General features: G+C 35.7%; 3 protein-coding genes across 3 annotated transcripts in view; all 3 read right to left on the bottom strand.

The window, feature by feature from the left end:
• Positions 1–6,092: 6,092 nt before the first annotated feature.
• Positions 6,093–8,993, bottom strand: LOC149709124 (uncharacterized). The gene is made up of 2 exons (XM_089864552.1): positions 8,524–8,993; positions 6,093–7,647 (listed from the first exon to the last, which is right to left on the bottom strand). Exons 1-2 carry the CDS (start codon positions 8,923–8,925, stop codon positions 6,874–6,876), a joined length of 1,176 nt encoding a protein of 391 aa, XP_089720678.1. The 5' UTR covers positions 8,926–8,993; the 3' UTR covers positions 6,093–6,873.
• A 2,077-nt stretch (positions 8,994–11,070) lies between these two features.
• LOC149709123 (uncharacterized) lies at positions 11,071–12,511 on the bottom strand. Its single transcript, XM_089864551.1, has 3 exons — positions 12,354–12,511; positions 11,335–11,901; positions 11,071–11,266 (listed from the first exon to the last, which is right to left on the bottom strand). Exons 1-3 carry the CDS (start codon positions 12,390–12,392, stop codon positions 11,135–11,137), a joined length of 738 nt encoding a protein of 245 aa, XP_089720677.1. The 5' UTR covers positions 12,393–12,511; the 3' UTR covers positions 11,071–11,134.
• Positions 12,512–13,950: 1,439 nt separating this feature from the next.
• The window catches only part of LOC149709122 (DNA-binding protein RFX2-like), a 33,670-nt gene continuing 22,290 nt past the window's right edge, over positions 13,951–25,330 (bottom strand). Inside the window, exons 15-17 of the mRNA XM_089864550.1 lie at positions 24,823–25,181; positions 24,380–24,533; positions 13,951–22,374 (exon numbers count right to left, since the gene is read on the bottom strand). Coding sequence (XP_089720676.1) covers positions 22,012–22,374; positions 24,380–24,533; positions 24,823–25,181 — 876 coding nt within the window. The 3' untranslated portion in view covers positions 13,951–22,011. The remainder of the gene's footprint in view (positions 22,375–24,379; positions 24,534–24,822; positions 25,182–25,330) is intronic.

Here is a 25,330-nt window from a genome sequence, read left to right as displayed (position 1 = left end):
CTTTGGCACCGTCTGACGATGGCCCTTGGTGCAAGGAAGAATACCCCAATGGTCTCCTCGCCCCTGTGTGTTTTCGGAAATGGTCTCTACGCCTGATAAAATCATTCCGCGTAATACGTAACCGGTGTACAACTGTAACGCCAACAATGTAGTAAGGGGTGATGACGTTCCAAATCTAGATTGAGTTATGGCCAAGAAGCTTTGAAGTTCGGAGAGGGAAACTGCAGTGCAACCTTTCCTTCATAGTCGCGACAAAAAAATGTAACATTTCGATATTCGAAGTTAAATGTATAAATTCGCGTCCCCAATATATGCATCCACTATCAAATATTTACATTTTCCTTTCGAGTTATATCAAAGATCGCTTGCTCTTTTTAGACACTTCGTATAATATTTCAAATATTCAATATTCGTCACCCAACACGTACTCCCTTCAAAATAATTAATTTCATGATAAAATGTTTTCGGAAAATGGAATTATTCTTGAAAAAGCGTAGATATGTAATTTTTGAAATTAATTTAGAGGGAATAGATCGATTAACAGTAAAAATAAGTTGATTGAATTAAATATTGATTAAGGATTAAAGGAATAAAAGTAATTTAAAAAGAAATTGCAATATCTGAAACTTCAGTCAACTGATAAACCTCAGACATATCGTTTGTTTTTTCGGCCTTGGTCCAAACCAAGACGTTTTTTTATAATAGCTAAATTGACATTGTAAACTGGTGTTGCACAAAATTAATTAAAGCTGAATACAACAAATCACATAGATTCAGACTTAAAACACAGTTTAACTCTGCCAATCCACAATTGGGGATAAGTCAGCAGCCTGAATCTTGCTCAAATTCATTGCCACCTTTCCCAAAACATTAGCCCTAACAAGTAAAAGGTTTTATTCCACCCTGAACAAATTTTCAAAGTTGTGGGACTTTAGAATTTCTTTGAATATTAAATGAACAGTGAAATACGTAATTAAGTCAACGTATCAGATGCTCAGTATGAGCGCTGATGTTGTGGGTCTTGAGTTGAACTATTATTCTTCCAAAGCTCAATAGTTTGAAAAGTGCGCTTAACCATCGAGTAATTTCTTCATGGTGTGAAATATTCTGTCTTTCGTAACAAAAAATTATGACACCGTAGTTTCATTGGATGTGGCATTAAGAGTAACATTTAAAGCTGGAGCCAGGGTACTTTGAGAAGGTTGGGTCAAAATCATTTGCACGGAGAAAATTACGAAAGTGCTGCAGAAAAAGTACAAGTTCAAAATGAAGGATTTGCCAATCGAAATGCACTTGAAGGCTAGAAAACCGAGTTTCGCGGAGTCGAATTTCTCGATGATGTAGGCGCTTTTGATCTGAGGCGATTTGTTCATGGCTTGCTTAGCGATGGTTATTTGAGCTTCGCATAACAATATGTCGTGATTTGCCGAAATATCCGAAATGGTGAAAGAGACGTACAGGGCAAAGATGATATCAATGATGCACGTCGTGAAAATTTGAAAGATCAAGAGACCACTTTGTCGTTCCGTGTACAGAACAACGATTCTTGGGGAATCGATGAAGAAACTAATCATCCATTCGCTGACCCAGATGACGTAGAAATATCCCAGTTCTTCCCCGAGAGTGTCGTTCAGTTTTAATATCTCAGTGTGTTCGATCAGAACTTTCGACAGTTTCTCATCCGAGTTGAAATGGCTGACCAGTCGCTGGCGAAACGCGTCGAGATTGAGGCAAAAACGTTTGACGCAGACGATGACGAATATGTAAAGCAAAGGGCGGATCAATGCGCAAACTATGCCTTTCAATATGACGTCAGCGAAGAAGATGAACCTGACAAGAGCCTCGTTGTTTTGTACCTGAACAAATGAAGGGTTCTATAGCAGGTAATAATGCTCATGGGTTAAATAATTCACACTACTCACATTAGCACTCAAAGTGAGAGCCTAATAACTTCATATTAAATACCTTACAGGTTAAGCCTTGGCAATAATAACTTTTATTACTATTTTGTTTTATATTTAAGGGATCCAAGGAAAGTTGGGTGATACACCGCAACCAGGATGTTATTAATCAGGTTTCGGTGTTGGAAGGTGACGGTAGGGAGTTGGGGTCAAATCAAATCCGGCGCAGAAGAGTCAGTCGGTGCCTTGAGGTAGAACACAAGTCGTATTTCCTCAAACTTTGACGCCCAAAAGCTTGGCTTACACCACACTCTAGAGAATTTCTATATTAAGAACTTAATGGGTCGTGTTTGTATCAAACAGTATGGGGTTACAATGTCATATGACCAGGCTCGAGTGAAGTTTTTATTTTTAAGCTATAACAGTCCTGTATATTTAGAGCCAATAACAATTTAGATTGCAAGAGCTATACCCTAAAATGGACTGGTCAATGGATGTACACTACAGTAGTAGTAGTATTAGTGGTCGTCAAATTATGGTTTTCAAAAAATCGTTACTAACCCCTTCCATTCCGTACAATCTATCCGAAACGTATGTGCTGTTGAACTTGTCGAAATCGCATTGACTAACATAGAACAAGTCACGTCCTTCTTGAAAAACAAAGTGCAAAATGACCATAATGACCAGTAGGTTTTCCTTCTTGAATGACATCTTGGCAGTGTTGCCTTTCTTGATAGCGAACCAGAGGTCGCGCAAACTACCCTTACGAAAGAAGAAAACGTCGTAGGCCAACAGGGTCAAGGCGAACTTCATCCAAGCCGAAACTTCGTAGAATAATTCTGAATAGTCTTCCCTTCTCGAGGCGCATAATAATGGCGATGTTATCATGTGTACGAAATACAGATGAAATCCCAGTATCATGACACACTTTAGTAACGTCCAAATTAAAGAGGTTTCTTCGTGTTTTTTGGTGTATCCAACATTTTTCTTGTAGTTCCATGCCAAACCCAACATATTTAGGGCCTTTATTAAGAGTGTCATCTCTTAAAATCTGTAAAATTACTATTATAAGAATTAAGTTATAGTTAGTGAAAGCGATTGCTTTATAGATAATTAATCTTGCAATTTATAAATTAAGTTTCATTACTTTGACATTTCTGGCGTAGTTTCGAGTCAATTAGTTTATTTTTAACGTCGCAATTTCACATTAATTATTTTTAATATTCGTAATGCCGCATCAATTATAGTTTTAAACTGCGCTATCTCGCATTAATTTTATCATTATCGCAATTTCGCATAAATTAATTTTAACATCGCGATTCCGCATAAATTAATCTTCGAAATCGCTCATTAAATAGTTCGTAATTTCGCAGTTAAATAGTTCGTAATTTCGCAGTTAAATAGTTCGTAATTTCGCAGTTAAATAGTTCGTAATTTCGCAGTTAAATAGTTCGTAATTTCGCAGTTAAATAGTATTATTTTGCAATTAAACAAAAAAGTCAAACCTGAGAAGGTTAAAATATTGTTGAGGTTTAACTATGAGAAAAAAATCGCAAGCAGTAATATCGGTATCTTCAAACAGATTGAGTAAATAGGATATTAGTTAGACATTTTAACTGGTAATGAACGAACTTAGTGTTATAATTTTAACAATAAAGTTAAGCACAAATTTAAATGCATTTAAGATATAGCGTTAATTAGCACATGAATTAAATACGCTTTTCCCTAGACTTAACTTAAAAGTGTGATAGACCCGTACTCTTTGACTGTTGCTATCCAAACAGAACTTCTCTAAGGCTTACTTGACGCTGTTGTTAGCAGGCAACGCTTGACCTAGGCTAGGCACGTCATATAAATGTAGCTGTAAGCAAATAAAATCGTTCTTTTCAAGTAAGCCTTCAACGTCGTCACGTGTTTATTAACTTAAAATGTTAATGAAAGGGCAAAGGTCAATTGCAAACGAAGTAAAATATAACGAAAAACATGAAAAGACATCAAAGTGTTTGAAGAATGCGAAAATGACTATTTTTTGTTGTTGACTGTAGTTATTAGTTTAATTATAGTTATTTTAAAATACTCTCGCATGGTTACTTTAAAGTAAACTGTTTGTTATATAGACGATCGCGTGCGAGTCTTTAACACGCCATGCGAGAAAAGCGACTTGAAAGGAAAAACAACGGAAAGTCGTTCGATACATTTTGTCCACGACGTTGACGAAAAACCTAACGACATAACCAGATGGAATAAAAATATTAAACAATCAACTTCAACCAGAAATATGATGTATGGTGTGTGATCTGAGACAATGTTCCATGCAGTGTTTTGTCAAAGAAACTCTGAGCTAGTTATACTCTTCATCTGAGAATTAGTATATCGTATTCATTCTCATAAGAAATTCGTAATGTGCACTTGCATACAAGTTGGGAAACCAGAATAAACAACTCTCCGAGTCGAGACGAGGGCAATCTACCAAATTAAGACTATTTTCTCAAATAATTAATTGACATTAATTATTTTAATCATCAGTAATTTACCTTAATTCCAGTTAATTCGTCTTAAGAAAAGTTATTCCTAAAATAACTTTAAACATAGCTATTGTTTACGTTTCACTTCGAGAGAGCAACGTTTCCACAAATTTTGTAAATTTAGGGTATATAAAGCTACTTAATTCACAGTAAATGATAAGAAAAGCCGCGATTGCGTGAACCTAGTGGCTAGATGTTTCTCATAACCCTTGTCGATCGCCGCGTACATCTTAGTAGATGCCATTATTACTTTCTGTGAACTGCAAACGCGGTCAAGATATTGCAAATACGTTTGCTCCGATTTGCAAACTGCGAACGCTGTGACAGACAGACTAACAGACACACACACAGACATGTCCAAGGTAATACCTCTCCGTGACGTCTGAGAGGTAAAAGCTATCAGTAATGTCATAAATGTATAATCTACCCTTAAGTTAATATGCCTGAATGGGATCAATACAAAAGTGATAGTCTCTTGTATTTTTGGCACCCGGTCTCTCTTAGGCACTGACGTGAAGGGAGGGGACGGGAGATGTTCCACTAAAGACCAAATGATGGATACTTAAAGATGATTAATCTCATATGGCAATGTATGTTTTAGCAAGATTGAATATTAAGTCTAGATCGAAGAATGTTTCTAATTTGCATTTATTGATTTTCCGTTTATTTGATCAAAAAGGCTGATATACTTAGCATTAGTTGACTTGGCGTATTTGTACAGTAAGACTGCTATCATTATTATTTAAGCGTGACAAGAGTACACGCCATTTCGTCCGCAAAAATCGATAATTGTGAGCCCTTAATACAGGTCAGTAAGACTAGGTAAAATGGGCTAGAAAAGATGGTTTTATTTCAGGGTTGCCTAAAGTCAGGGTGCTTCGAGAATTTTAAAAAAATCACGAGCTTTTTAGTTCACAACATTTCCTGTGTTTACGAAAGCTAAAACTTTGAATGTTACAGCGTTGTAACTTACAACAGAAGTGGATCATATTACAGCTCCCTAGAAGTACTGGACGATATAACATCGCCGTGCATCAGCATTGTCTCCTAGCACTGAAGAGAAAACGGTATATGCGAAACGCAGCGGCGAATTTGTGAACTAAACCAGAGGAATGATTTTGGCGCGAAAGAAATTTTTAATAAGCGGGCGAAGCAAACGGAAGTAAGTGGTAGGCTGGTAGCCAATGAGGAAAGGTTAGAGAGAAGAGCGCGGAAGGAAACAAGTTGTTCCATACAAAATGTTGGGTTGTGAATAAAATAGTAGAAGTCCACTTTATTTTTCTGATTTTAAAAAATAATTGGCGGTCTATAGGTATTTTTTAAACGCTTGTGTTGAAAAGGAAATTAATATGATTTCAAATTATCAAAATAGCCTTCATCATGCTAGAATATTTTTAATGTATCCCTAGTACAGCACTGAGCTAAGCTTCACCCGATTTAAAGGTTTTTAGCGGGGATAGTTGGACCGATTTATTACTAATTAAAGGTTATGTGCGTCGACATGGAAATTTGTTTTCCTTTTTTAAGTGTGACAAATTTTTTCAATGCTGTAACGTTTTCCGTTTGCGAAAGATGCTGGTCAATATTTTTCAGTTTTACAAAACGTTTTTTTAGTTGCTTACGGTTAAGTGCTTTTAATATCACATAGATCGTGTTCAGATGTCTCTTCAATGTGGGCATGCAACCATTGCAATTAGTTACATTGATCCTAACATAAGCCATTCTAAATCAAAATTATAACGCGATAATAAGATTCACACTAATCACACGACACTGACGGCGGTCTGACAGCCATTATCATCAACCGGAACTTCCGTAGGTTAACCTAACTCAAGATCCGGGTTAATGGGAAAACTATACTTGTAAAACTGAGCTATAGATGGCGGGCTCGGATGTCTTGGAAGAAAACGCTGTTTACAAAAGCATAACCTACGTCCAGTACTTATAGGGAGCTGTAATATGATTCACTTATGCTTACAATAAATAAATTAAAAGTATAGTGGTAACATTGGCAACTTTTGGTTGTTTGTCCTTACATTAAACGTCTATAGTGTGCAGTACCGTGACTATAGAAACGGGACAACGTCCAAACTTTGTCGTTTTCTTAAAGATATTGTCGAAAATTATTTAAGCCTCAATATATATATTTCTCAACACACATAACACGTATTTATCAAAGGCTTAATTTTTACAGTATTAGATAAACAATTGTTCTGATCCGAAATTTTACGATCTTATCATGCGTTACTAATACTATCCCTCTAAATGAGCAAAACTTAAAAATACAATGACTACTTTCTGAAAGTTCAGATTTTACATAAAAAATATAAAGATTCTACAGAACGATTTACCGAAAACTCGGCCCAATAGTTGCATAGTACATTCAATTAACTACTACTAGAGACATGTGGTTATAAATATACGGTCATGTGAGAATCTGTATCGAGTTAAAAGTCAAATAATGTGGTAGTAGTCTCGAAAAGTGTTGTAATATTCTCAAAAAGAGTGGTAGCATTGTCGATCAGAGTGGTATTCGCCTCCAAAGCATTGGCCTCGCTCAACTTAGTCAAAAAGGTTTGAATCGAGAAAATAACGAAGGTAAATGTGAAAAGATAGATGTTTATGACGAAGGACTTCTCGATCAAAATGCATTTGAAAACCTGAAATCCCATTTTCCCGCTATCGAATTTCTCGATTAAAAATGTGCTTTTGATTTCGGGCGGATACTTTATGGCTTGTTTCGCCAGAATGACTTGAGCCTCTGCCACGAAAACATCGTGATTGTTATGAATGTTGGCAATGGTAAAAGATAGTAAATGCGCGTAAATAGCATCGATGAAGATGGTTGTCAGAATCTTCATCGTAATAAAGCCGTAATTATCGATGTCTTGGTAGGTGAGACTGACGATAAGCGGGGCTTCGAAGAAAAAGGTTGTGTTCCATTCGGTCATCCAAATGACGTACAAGAAACCCAGCTCTTCACCCAAAATACCGTTGATGTACAAGATGTCGCTGTGTTCCGTTAGGACTCTCGAAAGTTTCTCGTCATTGTCGTAATGCAAAACGAGCCTTTCCCGAAATGAGTCCAAATTAGCGCAAAATCGACGAACGATAACAGTAACGAATACGAAGAACAATGGGCGAATTACAGCCAGGACTAAGCCTTTGATCACGATGTCGGTGATGTAGAGGATGGGCACCAAAAGAGGAATGTCCATGAGCTAAAATAGATGGTAAAATTGGCTTGTTATAAAGATGTGCAAACACATCTCAAAGTTGTTGAAATTAGACCTTAAAGATCTATAATGAATTCGAAAAGTGACAAGTGCTATAAACCTCTGGTTGAAGGGGGAATGAAATGAACAGACAATAATTAAAAAATAGATATTGTAAAACGCTGCCGAAAATTCTTTACACGGTGTTTCTGAAAGGTCTGTCAGAAATGAAGGAGTGTTCTATGGACGATTTTGATTCGAAAATGTTCTAGGACATTTTGCCGCCCCGGCCACCGTTTTCAAGTTATGATTGGACTGTTTTACAGAAGATCCCTTAAACTTAATTAAAAACTGGAAGACAGTGCTAAATAAATTAAGGGGTCATACGTAAAAGCATAACTTGAAAACCGTGTTGGTTAGGGTAAAATGTCACAGAACATTTTATTGTCAAAATCGTTCAAACACAATCTCCTTAATTTATAACAGACCTTTCAGAAACACCCTGTTTTAATTATCAAAGTTGCTTAGACGTACTAAGCCTAACTCGTTATCGGTGTTGGTTTGAATTATCGAGATCATTGGTTAACAAGATGGCTCCGGCCATATTACAATTTTGCGCGGCCAAATGGGTCAGAGGCATTCAGCCGCAAGGGCAAGGAACAATAGCTTTCCAGCTCCAAAGAGCGCAAAACTAAAAACTAATGTAAGGCTCAGAAAGTCAACTATTTGGACTTTAAATTTTTTTTTATAAAATAACCAAATATTTTGGCAATATTTCTTAAGGATGTTGATGTTATTTTATCCGTATAAATCGATTAAAAATGTTTGTCTAGTCATTTCATTTCCCCTTAACTTTAAGATATACATAGAAATCATACTAACCCACTGAAATCCGTAAAATCTTGCATCGACAAATGTCTTGTAAAAATCGTCGTTCAGTTCTGTGATATTGTACAAATCACGGCTTTCGTAAACGAAGAAATCCAAGACAACCATCAGGATCATTAAGTTTTCTTTCTTGAGTGACATCCTAGTACTGTTGTTCCTCTTGATGGAGAACCAAAGTTTCTGGATATGTTTCTTACGAAACAAGAAGATGTCGTAGGTCATCAACGCTGTAAGGTATTTCATCCAAATCGTGGCGTCATACATGACGTCGGTGAAATCGTCTTTTCGTACGCATTGCAATATTGAAGCGGTTACCATGTGGGCAAAATACAGATGAAGCGCCAGAAGCAACAATAATGTCCATATCCCTGAGATGAACAATTTTCCAAATTCCATGCATCCTGATTTTTGGCGTCTGCTCCAGGACAAGCCAAGTATTTTCAGAGCCCCAATTACCAGCGTCATCTCTTCAATTTGTAACCTGAACGCAAAATGGTTCGAAATTTGATTTCGTCATTTTTGAAATAGTGCAAATTGACAGGCATTAGGACTTAAAGGAATAAGGACACGAAAATTGAAAATATATTCTTTTCTTTGAAAAGAACCTTGGGTGTCCCTTAAATCCATACGATTGTCTATTTCAATTATTTTAGGAAACTCGCAAGTTAAAACTGCTCATTTAAAGAGTACAAATTTTTAATTATGCGAGAAGTTGGAGTTTTTCTATGTTTACAAGTTGCAGTTGGATTGTTTCACGAGAAAATTCTTCAGTAATTACATATTATTTTTAACATACGTCATTAAAAAAGTAGCGATTTTATTAAATTATCATTGTCTTTCAGTTCGTTACTAAAATTTAAGGGGACATCCATAAAATACTCCAAGCATAACTTGTTTAGTGTTCCTTAGAGAAAATTATCACAGAACATTTTCGACACAAAATCGGGTTTAGAAACCACTGTAGATTGGTCCTACCAATAAAGCCCTTTATATAAGACTCGAAACAACATGCTTCAATCTAAAATTTCATACGTTTCTCTATATATAACGTTGCAACTTCAATCTTATTTGATCTGTTCGGTTTAGAACAAAATTTTAGTGCTGCATATCAAGAATTTTAATTAAAATTAAAATAATCTTACTCTTTGCGATAGTCAAACTCCGTCAACGCAATCCCGAGGTTGTTTTGCGACTGAATCTCATTCTAGAGTTAATAATCCAAACCACATTATATCATTGCAAATCTTTTTAATGGCAAGAATAGAATGCCTCTGTTTACTTAAAAGCCATTACTTAATATGAAGGGTGGGCAACTATAAGTTCATAAGATATGTTCCATAAGTTTGTCACTGGTTACTGAGAGCTTGTTATGAAGTGACGCTGGTGGAACGTCGTAGATTCTCGTAAAGCGATGCTGGTAAGGCGCAGTCAAAGGCTTAGTACAGACTAAATAGGAAGATGGACTTAAAAATGTGTAGTCAATTCTCGCTTGTCGTTCTCGAACTAGTTATCTCTCAGTAAGTCTCTAGCATTTCGAAGTATAGGAAGTGTCAGACTTATGGAACATATCTCATAAACTTATGTAAATACGTATAGGACCGTTCTCGAGACTTTGAAAACCCCTACTTAATATTATCGAGAAGTTTTCATAAAAGACAAAAATCTTTAAAAGTATGATCATTACATACGTTCGATAATTTAAATTGATGTGGACAAAGAGCCAGCAGAGTACACAAAATGTCCACTTTTCTAGGTATAGGCCACGTTTTTATTTTAATCCCGCCAGTTTGGACGGTCTCAGTCCAGTATACCGTCTTTAGTATTAAAGCCACGTATAGCACATTGAAGCCGCTAAAGAAAATAAGGTGGATATATATATAAATAATATATATTATGGATTCCCAATCCCAACCAGGCCAAAAAGCTGGCCAAGAAATATGCGATTCACTCGTGGATGTGGGGCGGCTCTTAATTGAATCGGAGGTATCTAGGTCTCTTTGGGGGTTAAAGGAACTATAGCTCTCCGGGGAATTGTGATTGGTGCGTTTGAGCTTTCGCCCATGCGCAAAGAGAGAAAATACGAATCCTTCTCTCCCTCACGAGGTTGAGGGTGGGGGGTCGTAAGTCGTACTATTTTCTCTGCTGAACGGGCGTCTAAGCGAAATAAACCCTTTCGACGGGAAAAGGGGGGTAGGCAACCCTTAGTATTGGGAGATACAAGGGGGTTGCTCCAGTGCCGTGTTTGCGCACTCTCCGATTCAAAACGCCTACAGCGCAGGCGCTAAAAAGCGAGATGGAAGGCAGAGTTTTACCCCCGCGCATTTCCCTCTTAGACTCGTCGAAAGGGTGTATAGCACGTGGAAGCTAAGAGACGGGAATCCGTAATACATGTCCATGGTCAAACTCTAGACTATTTTACCCCAGACTTATTAATGCCGCAAAATGCGTAAGGATAAAACCAAACTTCAACCGAAATAAGGACCGCCATTTGAATTTTGATGTGTTTATCAGCTGACAAAACCAATATATCGAAACAAAATATTTGAAATTTTGAAAGACATTTTAATAGAGATTTTTCTCTTCAAATTTTTACATCATTGCCTAATTAAAAGACTCCACTGACGTAAGCACTCTTGGAGGCAATCTTAGCGCTGGGGACTTTGAAGAGAAATTCTTTAAGCGCGGCCTTGGGGGTCACTGTGCGGACGGTAAAGGGCACTTTGTGAAGAATGGGTTTCTAAAAAATGGAATTTAGATAAGTACCCCGTATATTTTTACATAGAGATTATAAAGTTAACTGCTTACAAGTTGAATGGAGGGTTTGGGAACCTCGAAGATGTCTTGAGGAAACCTGATGAGCACGTCCTTCTTCACAACAACGGGATGGGGAGCTTCAATCTTGGGAGAGGGCAAGTTAAGAAGAATGTCCTTATTCTCGAGCTTGTCTCCGGGAAGACGGATATTGTTGTGAGCAACATCAACGACCTCTTTGTTGCCTTTGGGCAACTGAATTAGTGGGGTCTCGGCGGCAATCGCGGGAGCTGCTACTTCCATCACTTCCGAGCCAACAGTCATTGGAGCTGTAGGTACAACGGCGGACACTTCGTGAGGCAGAACGGCGGCGGCCAATTCGTGAGAAATTGAAGGACGTTTGATTTCCAAGGGAGCGTTCCAGGGGGTGGTCTCGATGTTAGTGATCAAGCGTTTTTCCGTGACGACGGTGGGGAGAAAACGTCTGTCTTCGAGGGTTGTAGTCCATTGATTAAGGCGTGCTACATGATCAACTCCTAGGTCACTACGCAAGATAGTGGCTTCGCTAGGCATCCTCATCCACTCTGCGGGCAACAATGTCCCAGACTTTTGGGCCAAGACCTACAAACCGGACCATTATAGTTTGATGGTGATCGCGTTCTTCGAATATTAACGCGACGTTTCAATAAATAATATTTATATGAAGGCCGAGCGAGGAAGAACTCTTGGTTGTTTTACTAATGCCTTTTGCAACTTGCATGTAGAGTTCTCACTGGGTTCTGCAGCCCTATGTCTAATTGGGCCAAAGCACTAACCAGTAAGACATCTAACTTTGCCAAAGAGCTAACCAGTAAGGCATCTAACTTTGCCAAAGAGCTAACCAGTAAGACATCAAACTGGGTCAAAGAGCTAACCAGTAAGACATCCAACGAGGCCAAAGCTCTAACATTAACGACTATATACCAACCCCTGAGTCGATATTATAGATTTTATGTCAAATTTTTAAATAAATACTTATTCTATCCAACTACTGCAGCAAATACCGAGTCAAAATAAAGAAAAGTTATGCTTACAATGCTTGCCAAAGTCAGAAGAACTGCGAACTTGAACATGGTTACGAATAAGGCTGGTTGCTATTCAGGCTGATGTACAAAACTATTAAACCTTGAAGGCAAATTGGTTTGTGTTTTTTTACAAAGAAGGGTCCGGTTTATATACCCATTCCGAATTGTAATAACAAATGCTTGAAGTACATTTTGTAGCGCAATTTTATTATTTATCTGGAATTTATTAAAATTATCATTCTTTATCATAAAAATATTATTTTAGAACGAAACGAACACTATCTGGTCACTTAATATATATTTCTTTTCAATGCATACAGTTTGCAATAAATATAGTTTCAATGTTCAATTGCGTTGCGAAAACATGTTTTAAAATTTATTCCTGAAAAATTCATGGTTTGTCTGGTAAGTTCGCCAGTCATTCTTTGTTTGAACAATTACCCTTACAATTCTAATAGAATAATTCCCACACTATATATTCTTAATAATCCTAGCTATTCAATTGTGTGGCGAAATATTTCTATACTCCGTGCTTAATCATTACACTTTTATCTATGGCATTTTTTTACCATGGATCTTAGAAACCCTATGAAATAGAAAAACTGGGAGCTTTGTCGATCCAACAATGATAAGCAAGAACAAGGGTAGATTGGAATTTTGGTATATCATGGAGCGTTTAGGAAGAGGTAAGTAAGTGAGGATCTGTATTTTTTCTCGAATATCAAACTTCCCTTGTATTAGATCAGTTACACAGCAACTTTTCCTGAAGGCTTTAAAGCTATTGTTAGGTTTAAGTTTTGTTTCGAAGAACAGGTTTAGTATACGGGGTGGATTGGAAGCAATTTCTCTTGGTAGTAGGAACGCACTAAGAAATGTTTTTCCAATTGGTGGACAACTCGAAAAATTGCCTTATGGAATGACGTCCGTACATTTAACGAATCTCAATATTACTTAGGCATAGTACACACACAAGTAGAAATTTTTTTTCTTTCTATGGTACACTGGTTTACTACAGAAATAAGAGTTAGTAAGGAACCTGTAGGCACCGTGGCCATCTTTAAAAATGGCAACCAGAACTATAAAAACCCTTTCGAAATAACTTCCATATGTTATTAATATTTAGTACACTGATTCGCTATAGGCCTATGCTATAGTCGGACTACAAACAAATATCGCCTCCCGTAGTCCGCGTAATATGTATTGGCTAATCTTCTACACACCAGTTTTACCTTGCCAAGGGCAGCAACCAATCAGAACTCGTCACGAAGGCGTATCTAAAACCAGCCTTTGCTAAGCTTAGTAGGCCTGTCAACTCCCCTCTCGACATCTAGTGGCATTTGCTTAAACTAAACCACACAGCCGACACAACCTTAGAGCTCCTGTGGCACCTCTAAAATTCTGGCTGACCTCCTAAACACAAAATTAACATTGCCAAAGACAGGAGTCAACTAGAGCTTATCGATGAGGGCGGAGCTAGAACTAGCCTTTGCTAAGCTTGGCAGACCAGTCAACTCCGCCCCTCGACTATGGGCGCATCTAGTGGCATTTGTTTACACTAAACACGCAGCCATATTAATTCTAAAATCATCGGTGAAAAACGTGCTGATTAGACATAGTTTGAACAGGTTTTATTTAAACACCTAAATGAAACGCGTGTATTAAGTTTACATAGTATACAACACAGCAATCAAATTTGTAGCATATAATCACTGATAAGAAGGGGGTGGTAAAATGTAGGCGCTGTTAAAAACTATAAATTATAGAGTGTAGCTCATGTTACCATTGTCACGTAGTTTAAAAACCAAAAAGTTTTTTTTCGAACGTGAGAAATACCAAATTTTTTTTTGGATGGATTTTCACTTTGAGCAAAACTCAGAAATTTTTGTCTCTTTTTTTATTTTGCAAAAATACCAGTGTTTAAAATTTTATACGTTTTTTTTTTCTTCTTTATTTTTAAAGGTTGAATTTTTTTTCTTAATTTCTCTATTATTTTTAGTATCATAAGTTTTAAAGTTCATATTTTGAAAGGCGGTTTTGTCAATGCTGAGGAAACCTTCAATGGCATTTCTTAGGTTAATTTTAATAATATTGATTAAATTTAGTTTCTTATTAAATTTTGATTATTTTAAATTTATAAGTAAAAATAATATTCCGTAATTTTATTTATTTATTTAATAATTTTTTAATTTATTTTCTAATTATCCCTCAGTAACTGATAAGCCTAAACGTCGCAAAGAGCGATACAAATAGTGGCTTGAAATGTTGACATCTTTTGAGAAACCAGTCTTGTCTATATTTTCAATTTTACGTACTTGAAGTTGGCTACGAAAGTTTGAAGTGAAAGTAGGACCGTTATCATAAATTTAACTTGAAAATTAAATTCGTCAAAACTAAAAATATTCAGACCGATAAAATAACATTAACTTAAAAGTTCATTTAATATAAATTAAATTTCGAAGTTTCAAAAGTTGAGGTGCTAAGCCTTAGCTTTAGGTAAACCAAGGATGATGTGGGGAGCATGCGTAATCTGAAGGAAACCGGCACGCTAACTGTGGAACGACTGAGGTCGGATGGGACGCTAAAAATAGGAGAGGAATACTCGGAAACAATGGCGGGCGGTCTTTGACGAATTAATCAGGAAGACCGCCTGCCATTTTCCCGTGTATTCCTCCTCCATTTTCTATTCATCCCCCTCGTCATCCTTGGCTAAACGAAGCCCGATTTTTTATGTTAGGTATTACTAACCAATTAGAGCACGGGGATTTTTCAGAATCATAAAGTCACGTGATGTTAATCGGATACAGTTTTTAATGGCGGTTATTTTTTAAAAGGCCTTTTTATAGAAAGTAAAGATTAGGCTTACACGTCATATTTTGAAATGTTGTAAATTTATATTAAATTAACGAAACCTGGTGATATTGATAATGATTTCAATTAATGGGCAGTTCGTTTCAATTACCACACAGCTAGTACCTGTTCTTGCGCTGTTTCAGCGAAAACCTTTCCGAGGGTCAAATCACTATAGAGAAGTTGGCAATTGGTATATATGCTTCACCTTTAACAGTGCTAAAATCCTTACAAGTAACCTGTAATTCTTGAACAGCGAATCAGAGAGTGATTAGCCCCTCTACGATCCTATGCATTAAATCGAAATCGGACGATGCTGGTACATTTTGTTAAGAAATTAGAGCCCTAGACCTAATAGAGTAAATTAACATAATAACAGTAAAATAATAATATAGATTAGACTGGACCCATGAACGAATTTCAAAAATATCTAATTTCAAGCCACGTATTACAAGTAAATATTGAAGACACTGCGATAGCTAAAGCAGCTTAAAGACGTACGTAGAAATTCGAATAAAAAAACGAAAGAAAGAAAATGAAACGGAAAATCTACATGTATGTAATATGCTACAGTACTGCACGTGTAATATTTAAGAGTGTATATAATATTGTACAAATAATCATCACATGACAGCTTTCATCTCAGCACAACTGGAATTGAATCAAATTTACAATTTTTCTTTTCATATATATTTATATATATAAAAAAAGAGTTAAATATATTTTAAGTACAACATACTCAAACTGTTTGTTAATTGGTTTGTTCAAAATGAAATATCACAGTTCAGAACTACATGGCACAAGTGTGTACGTGGTGTGTTTAACTAAATAATTGGCGAATACTTGAAATGTAAATGTTTACTTTTACCGATGTAATATGATTTTATGATATAACAGTTCCGTGAAAAATACGTTTTCAGTGACGTGCGGTTTTTTTTGTATTGTCATGCCGGGTAAAATGAACTGCGATATTACATGCGTTATATCATAAGGCAATTAGATAACAACAATAAGTATGACACTTTCCATTGCCATAGTTCTAAGTGTGGAAATTAGGGTTTGTTCTTATGTTATAGATAGGGGTTTTCCAAGGAAACGAGAGCATTAGCAGCCTCAAAACCTTATGTTTTGTACCTATTGGCTGGCTGGGTCACCAGGGGTCACTTCTTGGTGATTATACCTATTGGCTCTGGGACACCAGGGGTCGCTTCTCGCTGTTTATACCTATTGGATCTGGGTCACCAGGAGTCGCTTCTTTATGTTTATCCCTATTGGATCTGGGTCACCAGGGGTAGCTTCTTGGTGTTTATACCTATTAGCTCTGGGTCACCAGGGGTAGCTTCTCGCTGTTTATCCCTATTGGCTCTGGGTCACCTGGGGTCGATTCTTGGTGATTATACCTATTGGCTCTGGGTCACCAGGGGTCGCTTCTTGGTGATTACACTTATTGGCTCTGGGTCACCAGGGGTAGCTTCTTGGTGTTTAAACCTATTAGCTGTGGGTTACCAGGGGTAGCTCCTTGGTGTTCATACCTATTAGCTCTGGGTTACCAGGGGTAGCTCCTTGTGTTCATACCTATTGGCTCTGGATTACCAGGGGTCTCTTCATGGTGTTAACACTTACTGGCTCTGGATTACCAGGGGTCTCTTCATGGTGTTAACACTTACTGGCTCTGGGTCGCCAGAGGTGGCTTCTTGGTGTTTATACCTATTAGCTCTGGGTCACCAGGGGTGGTTTCTGTCTGTTTATACATTGTTTCTGGGTCATCAGAGGTCGCTTCTTGGTATTTATCTCTATTGGCTCTGGGTCACCAAGGGTGGATTGTTGGTATTTATGCATTATGAATCTGGCTCACCAGAGGTCACTTCTCGGTGTTTATACATTATGCCTCTTAGTCACCAGGGGCCGCTTGTTGGAGTTTATACAAATTACTTCCGAGTCCCCTGGGGTCACCTCTCGATGTTTATACCCACTACCTCTGGGTCACCAGGGGTCGCTTCTCGCTGTTCATACCCATTACCTCTGGGTCACCAGGGGTCGCTTCTCGATGTTCATACCCATTACCTCCGAGTCAACAAGAGTTGATTGCCTCTTGGTGTTTAAATTTAAACCAAGTGCATCTACTTCACCAGAGACTAACTTCTTCAAAGAAAGCCAGTTAAGTTTGGCAAATAACAATTAAATTTGTCATGTTTTTCTCGAAAAACACCTTCACATTACCATGTCATAATTATTGTTCTTAAATTACTTATGATTATAATCATTAGGCAACTTAAAAAAAAATAAAATGAAAACCAACCTTAAAACACATATAGTAATTAACACTTAACTTTTACAGCGATGGATTTTTTAGCAACAATATAACTACACGTACGAGACCTCTTTGGCGATACAAAATAAGTTAAGATTTTAAAAAACTAAATATAGATATTACAATATTATTAATTCTTTTTTTTTCTTTTACTATTAATTTTTAATATCTATATATTTATACGCTTATTTCATTTAAAGCTTTACTAAAATTTCATGCTTCGTAAATAATTAGTTATACTCTTTTATAAATTTACATAATTTAAATTTGTTTAATATAAACTGACTTAGTTACGTTACCGGAATGATTAGGTGATTAGAAAATAAAATAAACAATCTTCGATCGACACGCGACGTAGTAAAAGAAATTAAAAGTATTATATAAGTCAATATTCGCGATACACAATTTGTGATAGGTGCTATTATTAAGGTTAGATATGTTTGCCAAAGCAGCTATAGATATTTGGGAATTTTCAACGAAGAATTTAAAATTGTAAAGATGTATGTATAAAGGTTCCACCATTAGCTAATTAGGTACAAGGAGTCTTGTACAGTTTTTACAATCGTAGAAAGCCAGCCGTAAGTTTATAAGACAGACCTCATAAGTGTTGGAATTGCGATGAAGGTCAGATTATCGTGAAGGGACACACTCCAACTATATTGGGAGCTAAGGGAGGTGGACTGCAAAACCTCGTGTAGTCAATAGAGAGCTTTCAGATGGGATAGTAGTACGTCACACTCTCCAAAGTCTTACCGCTGTTCTGGTGGCCATATTGATTGGTGACAGCTTCATTCCTGCTTTAAACCCACCAATATGGCAGCATAAATTATGTCACGAGACTCAGCTCCTCCTCCAACTGAAAGCTCTCTATTATCGTGTGATTCTCGTTCTAGCTCGCAGTGAGGCTTAAGCATTACACAGTACAATGTTTTGAACTTATAGAGTATATTTTATAAACTTATGGTAAGGTAAACTTGCAACTTCACTGCAGATGGATTGCCTTTGATAAAATTCAAATTAGATTATTGAAAGAATTTAGCACCAAAGTAGTACTTTAAAGTTGAGCATTAACTTAAAATATTAGTTGAATCGCACACTAGTCCCTTGTCTTCTTGCCAAAATAAATTCATTTACATGTTTCTTTGACCTTTACCAACTAAAGGCGGATTCCCACTGGTAACCTGTTTTCCAGGCGGTAGATGGCGTTCACTCGACGACTAAAGCAAGTAGTCCACTTAGCCTTGCGAAACCGTATCGTTACCGTTTTAAGTTCGTAATCATCCGAAAGAGGGCGCCCATTACCTAAGTCCGAAAGCATCGTTTAAGAAACGTTATCAGATGGCGTTCTGTTCGTATTTGTATACGTGACGTTACGTTAACGATACGGTTCCACAAGGCTTAGTGGACTACTTGCTTTACGAAATTAACGAACTACTGACATTTTTCCCTGTGAGTTCAATAGAGTAGGTTCTGAGAGGGGAGGAGCTACGGGGACGTGACGTCAATATTGGTAGTCTAAATTGTATGGCCTGAGCTGAAGACTTCCAATATGGCCGCCAAAACCGATCGAGGTAATAGATACGAGGGTATGACGTCACGAGAAAGTTCGTGGTAGCAGACTATGGGATCCACCTTCAGTTATACATACTATAAAAATCTTGAATTTAGTATTTGAATTTAAATTCCGACAGATGTCGCTACGCTAGTTGTTCGTTTTGAACGCCATGGACCATTAACATGATTTTTATTCGCAAGGCAAGCCTCTATAACATTACAGGTGGCTTTCCTTACTGGCATTTGACGCATGTCATGGCAGGTACACCAGTGATTACAAATGCATGTCACAAAAACCGTTCTTTGAGTCTCTAATGTGAATATTAACTATTACACGTTAAAGGCAAGAAAAAAAATATGGCACTGTTTGTAATTTAAACAAGCAAAATTGACTGTCATTAATGGCTAAATTTGTTCGACAAGATAAAGATTGTGACGTCCCAAAGATGGCGCCACACCGGGGCGACCTTTTGATTCTTAACCCTTGCAAGTTACAATTGGATACTAGATGTGCGATTCGCTTAAAAATTTGTGACCTACTTTAATAAGAATAATTGTACGGATAAAGCAAATTATATTTCGATTTAAAAAAAGCTACACTTTTTTTACGAAAAACATTTAGTCTTAACTGTTGAAGACTTAATGATTATTTTATATGGAAGCCATATATAAATGTTTTTAAACATTCTGTTCACGTTTTAAAACCCCAAATAAACGTAACATACTCACTTGGGATAATATAAATCACGTTCGGGGTGGTGGGATATGCATTGTACAATATTTTTCACTTGTTAATTAATTAATTAATTAATTTTTTTTCCATTGTACATTTAAGTGCGTAAAATATTTAGATTAAAAACACTTTTACTATGGAGGAAAAAGAAAATGAACGAACGAACGTTAAATCTGAGACTTGAAACTATCGGATCGATATTCGATATATTGTTCTCGAGATAAACGAAAATACGAATATGAACGCGTGAAACATGATATAAATATAAACTCTTATATACGCAATCAATCAATATAGACCTTGAAAGTTTACATTAAACTCTACCAACAAGTTACGTACTTTATAAAAATACGAGCGTTACACCTTGAAATATCTACGAAGTTCATTTAAAATTATAGAAAAATCTTGATAAAGAATTAAGTCTGTGCTGTTATTTGATTACTAACAGCATTATTCAACTCGTTATTTTAACTGAAATGAACCGAAATTTTGAAAATCAAACTGTAAACATATTCTTAGCACAAATCCAATGTTATGGGTAATTTATAAATTATATCAGATAGAGATTAGTCAAATGGCTTAATCGATTTTTGCAATTATAGCGAAAAATTTGGATTAACTGAAATATATGATGTTGCGATTTTGAAATAACCTCACTGATTAATCGAATTGAAATAATCGATATATTTTGAAATAAAAATATTTCGATTAATCGAACTGAAATAATCGATATATTTTGAAATAAAAATATTTCGATTAATCGAACTGAAATAATCGATATTTTTTGAAATAAAAATATTTCGATTAATCGAACTGAAATAATAATCGATATAATTTGGAATAAAAATACCTCACTGATTAATCGAATTGAAACAATCGATATATTTTGAAATAAAACTATTTCGATTAATCGAACTGAAATAATCGATATAATTGGAATAAAAATACCTCACTGATTAATCGAATTGAAATAATCGATATATATTTTGAAATAAAAATATTTCGATTAATCGAACTGAAATAATAATCGATATATTTTGAAATAAAAATAATTTCGATTAATCGAACTGAAATAATAATCGATATATTTTGAAATAAAATATTTCGAATAATCGAACTGAAATAATCGATATATTTTTTGAAATAAAAATATTTCGATTAATCGAACTGAAATAATCGATATATTTTGAAATAAAAATATTTCGATTAATCGAACTGAAATAATCGATATATTTTTAAAAAAAATAATATTGCGATTAATCGAACTGAAATAATCGATATATTTTGAAATAAAAATATTTCGATTAATCGAACTGAAATAATAATCGATATAATTTGGAATAAAAATACCTCACTGATTAATCGAATTGAAACAATCGATATATTTTGAAATAAAACTATTTCGATTAATCGAACTGAAATAATAATCGATATAATTGGAATAAAAATACCTCACTGATTAATCGAATTGAAATAATCGATATATTTTGAAATAAAATACTTCGATTAATTGAACTGAAATAATCGATATATTTTTTGAAATAAAAATATTTCGATTAATCGAACTGAAATAATCGATATATTTTTTGAAATAAAAATATTTCGATTAATCGAACTGAAATAATCTATATATTTTTTGAAATAAAAATATTTCGATTAATCGAACTGAAATAACAATCGATATATTTTGAAATAAAAATATTACGATTAATCGAAATTTATGATATTTCAAAAATATTCCCTCAATCAATTCGGAATCGCAAAAACGTAAGAAAAATAATGAATATTTCATATATTAATAAAAACAAAAATCGGTTTCTTAAAATATCGATTAATTATTCGAGTTTGGATTCAAATGGATATATGAAGTTGAAGTCCAAAATTATCAGGGTTTTGCTATTTTAGGTGCCCTTACCTTGAACCTTTGATGCAGTAAACTAATTACAATTAACAAGCCAGAAATACTCATCAAGATAAAACTTATCTAACAAAAAAGGAGTATCTTAAAAAGCAAAAGTAATTAAACCCAATTTTAAATGAACTTGGCAGTTAATTTCTCGGCGTAATTTTCGCGATTAAAAAATAGTATAACTTGTTGGTACGAATCCCATTAAAATAGGTGGTTATTTCTTTCATACTATCGGGATATAGGTACTATGACGTCATGCAATTGAACCAACTTTTAAACATTGACGCCAATTGAAATGTTGCGAATACTTTCATCACGCCGCTTTCATCTTTTTCAACATTGGTTGCAAGGAGTTGTTCTCGACCGAAGAAGCGTTTGATATCGTCGTTCCCATGGCTGATAATTCATTATTGTTTCCGATACAAACCGCGGGTTGACCAATTAAACCCTGCTGCAAGGAGCTCAACCCACCGGAAGTGGCGCCATCTAACATTCCATTTGTTCCGCTAAACGACGTAGATTGACCACCTGACACGAGAGATCCACCGGCGGAAGAAGAATCACCATTTTCAATGACAATGTTGCGACCAGGTGACGAAAGGGCCAAGGTAAGTTTTTGATTCCCATCGGTCAAACTATCTTTAGTGGTGAATAAGCGGCTTCCCAATCCTATGAACTGTTACCAAGAGCAAAAATCCCATGTAAAAACCATTTTCCAGCAAATATCCATGTAAAAACCATTTTCCAGCAAATATCCATGTAAAAACCATTTTCCAGCAAAAACCCATGTAAAAACCATTTTCCAGCAAATATCCATGTAAAAACCATTTTCCAGCAAAAACCCATGTAAAAACCATTTTCCAGCAAAAATAAATATTCCGGGATCTATGTCTTAATCTCGTCTGCCCCAGAGAAAATTACTATAAACTGATGTAGTAGTTCCTATTTGTGGTCATAAGTGACGCCTTTTTCATATGAGACAATGTTTAGAGTCAGAAGATGGTTCAGTGATAAATTTTCTATCACAATTTCGTATGGTAATTCGGCTCATCAAATTTCTATTCACTCGACACAACTAATTTACTATACTTGAGTTAACTTTGACTTCATACTGCCTTTAATGAACTATAATAATTGAGTTAAAGAGTTTTATGGAAGGCCTATAAACAGCTTACAGTGCATTGTCAGTAGTAGGTTTCTGGTCGATAATATTATATAACCTTTCTCTTCACAAAGTATGAAGTATTCGATAACAGAAGACCACAAAACTTATCTGTTGGAGGACATGTCTGTCTGACAAATATAGGCTATTTATATTACACTGTACTATTAGTATATATAGGCTATTTATATTACACTGTACTATTAGTATATATAGGCTATTTATATTACACTGTACTATTATTCTATAAAGAGTAATCATTATGTATGATATATTTTGCGTAACGAAACATTTATCTCGATGTGCGTTGAACTAATGACCTCGCCTTACTACATGGTCTCCCAACTTTATTGCGCATGCACTAATAAGAGTATAAGCAGACGACCAACTAATGAATTCACATTTATGGCGTTTTCCTTTGGGTCCTCGCGGAGCGCTCCCATGGAGGAATAAAACTAGGAGTTCCTATTCTTCAAAAACAGTCTTTAACGAAGCTGGAAACTACTACTACCATTTTTATTGCTCCTTGGGAGCGCTCCGCGAGGACCCAAAGGAAAACGCTATCAGAAAGACGTCAGAATTATGACGCATGACATAAAGAACTGAAGCCCAGCCCAGCCCATAAAACTCGCATAGAAATTAACATTACAGATATGGGGCAAAATAATTATAATTAACTTGCTTATATAGCTATAATGTAAGAGTTGCTAGGATTTGGGTCCGTCATTGCCAAAAAATCCAGTACGCTCGGGGGAAAATCAAAAACAAATCCAAAATTCCAGTGAAAATTCAAAACGGATTTTGTATTTTTTGAAAAATCCGAAGATCTTTCAAAAGTTTCAAAATATATAAAATTATGTAAAAAATCCAAAAATCCAAAAAAAAAAAGTCAAAAAATACCGAAAGTTTTTAGAAATCCAAAATATTATGTTAAATCCGGGAGTGTGTTCGAATTTTTTTAGAAATCAAAAATTTTGTGAAAATCCAGAAAAAAATCGAAAATTTTGTAAAAAACCACCAAAAAATCCAAAATTTTCAAATTCACAAATCCAGGAAGACGATACAAAATACAGTTAAAAATACAAAATCCTAAAAAAATACGAAATCCCAAAACAAATAGTGATATTCCTAAAACAATTTACGAAATCCCGAAAAAATACAAAATCCCGAAAAAAAATACAAAATCCCGAAAAAAATACAAAATCCCGAAAAAAAATACAAAATCCCGAAAAAAAATACAAAATCCCGAAAAAAAATACAAAATCCCGAAAAAATACGAAATTCCATGAAAAAACTGAAAAACACAACGGGTTTTTTTTGAAAATCCTATTGGATTTTGGATTTTTATAAAAAATCGACAAATCCATTTAAAAAACAAAAATACGTAAAAATCCATAAAAATCCGAGGGATTTAAAAATCCCGTACGTATTTTTTTCGAATGACGGACCCCTCGATTTGGACCATTACACTTTAAATTTTTATACATGCCTACAACATTATGTCCTTAAAAAGACTTACTTCTCCCATGACGGCAATGGGCGTTTCTCCGGTAGCTTTCGCCACTTTGTGCTCAATTAAATAAAACATGTACTCATCATACAGAAGACGAATTAAATGGAAAGACCCAAAACTGGCTGCACTACGTAATGTCAAATCACGTATAACCATTGAACTGTAACGAGAATATGCAGTAAAACTTGATTGCCCCAGAAAACTATAAAAAGTTACGAACAAAAGGAACACTACGAAAGGTTACATGAAAGTTACGAACAAAAGGAAAACTACGAAAGGTTACATGAAGGTTACGAACAAAAGGAAAACTACGAAAGGTTACATGGAGGTTACGAACAAAAGGAAAACTATATGAAAGGTTACATGAAGGTTACGAACAAAAGGAAAACAATGAAACGTTACATGAAGGTTACGAACAAAAGGAAAACTATGAAAGGTTACGAACTCACCTATAAAAAGACCACTTTAAAAGAAACTGTCTGGCAGCTTTAGGAAAATCGGGTTTTCCTTGATGAGGTAAGAGAACCAGGGTGACGACACCGTCTAGCCAAGCGGCCCATTGTTCCAGGGAATTTTGCTGCTGCAAGGTTAGTTTGAAGTCTTGCTCCAAGCGTTGCACCATGCCATCCTCGCACTGGCAAACCCAGGAAGCTTGTTCTTGTACGTTATGAAAATCCACCCTATTGAGATCGGCTAACATTTGGTTGATCTGCAGAGAGTTCTGAAGTACAGCTCGAGCAGCCTGAGCCAAATGATTAAGTGAGGTGTATCGTCTCAGTGTTTGAGCGAAGGCACTGACAGAACTAATCTGAAATAACATTTTCGACGAAATTATATATTAATTTCAGGTGTCTTTAAATGAGTAACACTACAGTGACGGATGACAACAAATGAGTGATATTGCAGTGACGAATGAGACTCGTTAAAAGAAAGCCTCATAACAAAGACAAACGTGAC

Source organism: Phalangium opilio, unplaced genomic scaffold (assembly GCF_054372755.1).
Source record: "Phalangium opilio isolate 3A_F unplaced genomic scaffold, DU_Popi_V2 ptg000013l_1, whole genome shotgun sequence".
In the NCBI taxonomy this organism is placed as follows: Eukaryota; Metazoa; Arthropoda; class Arachnida; order Opiliones; family Phalangiidae; genus Phalangium; species Phalangium opilio.
The sequence above is the reverse complement of the archived record's forward strand: the minus strand, read 5'-3'. Positions and strand labels throughout refer to the sequence as shown.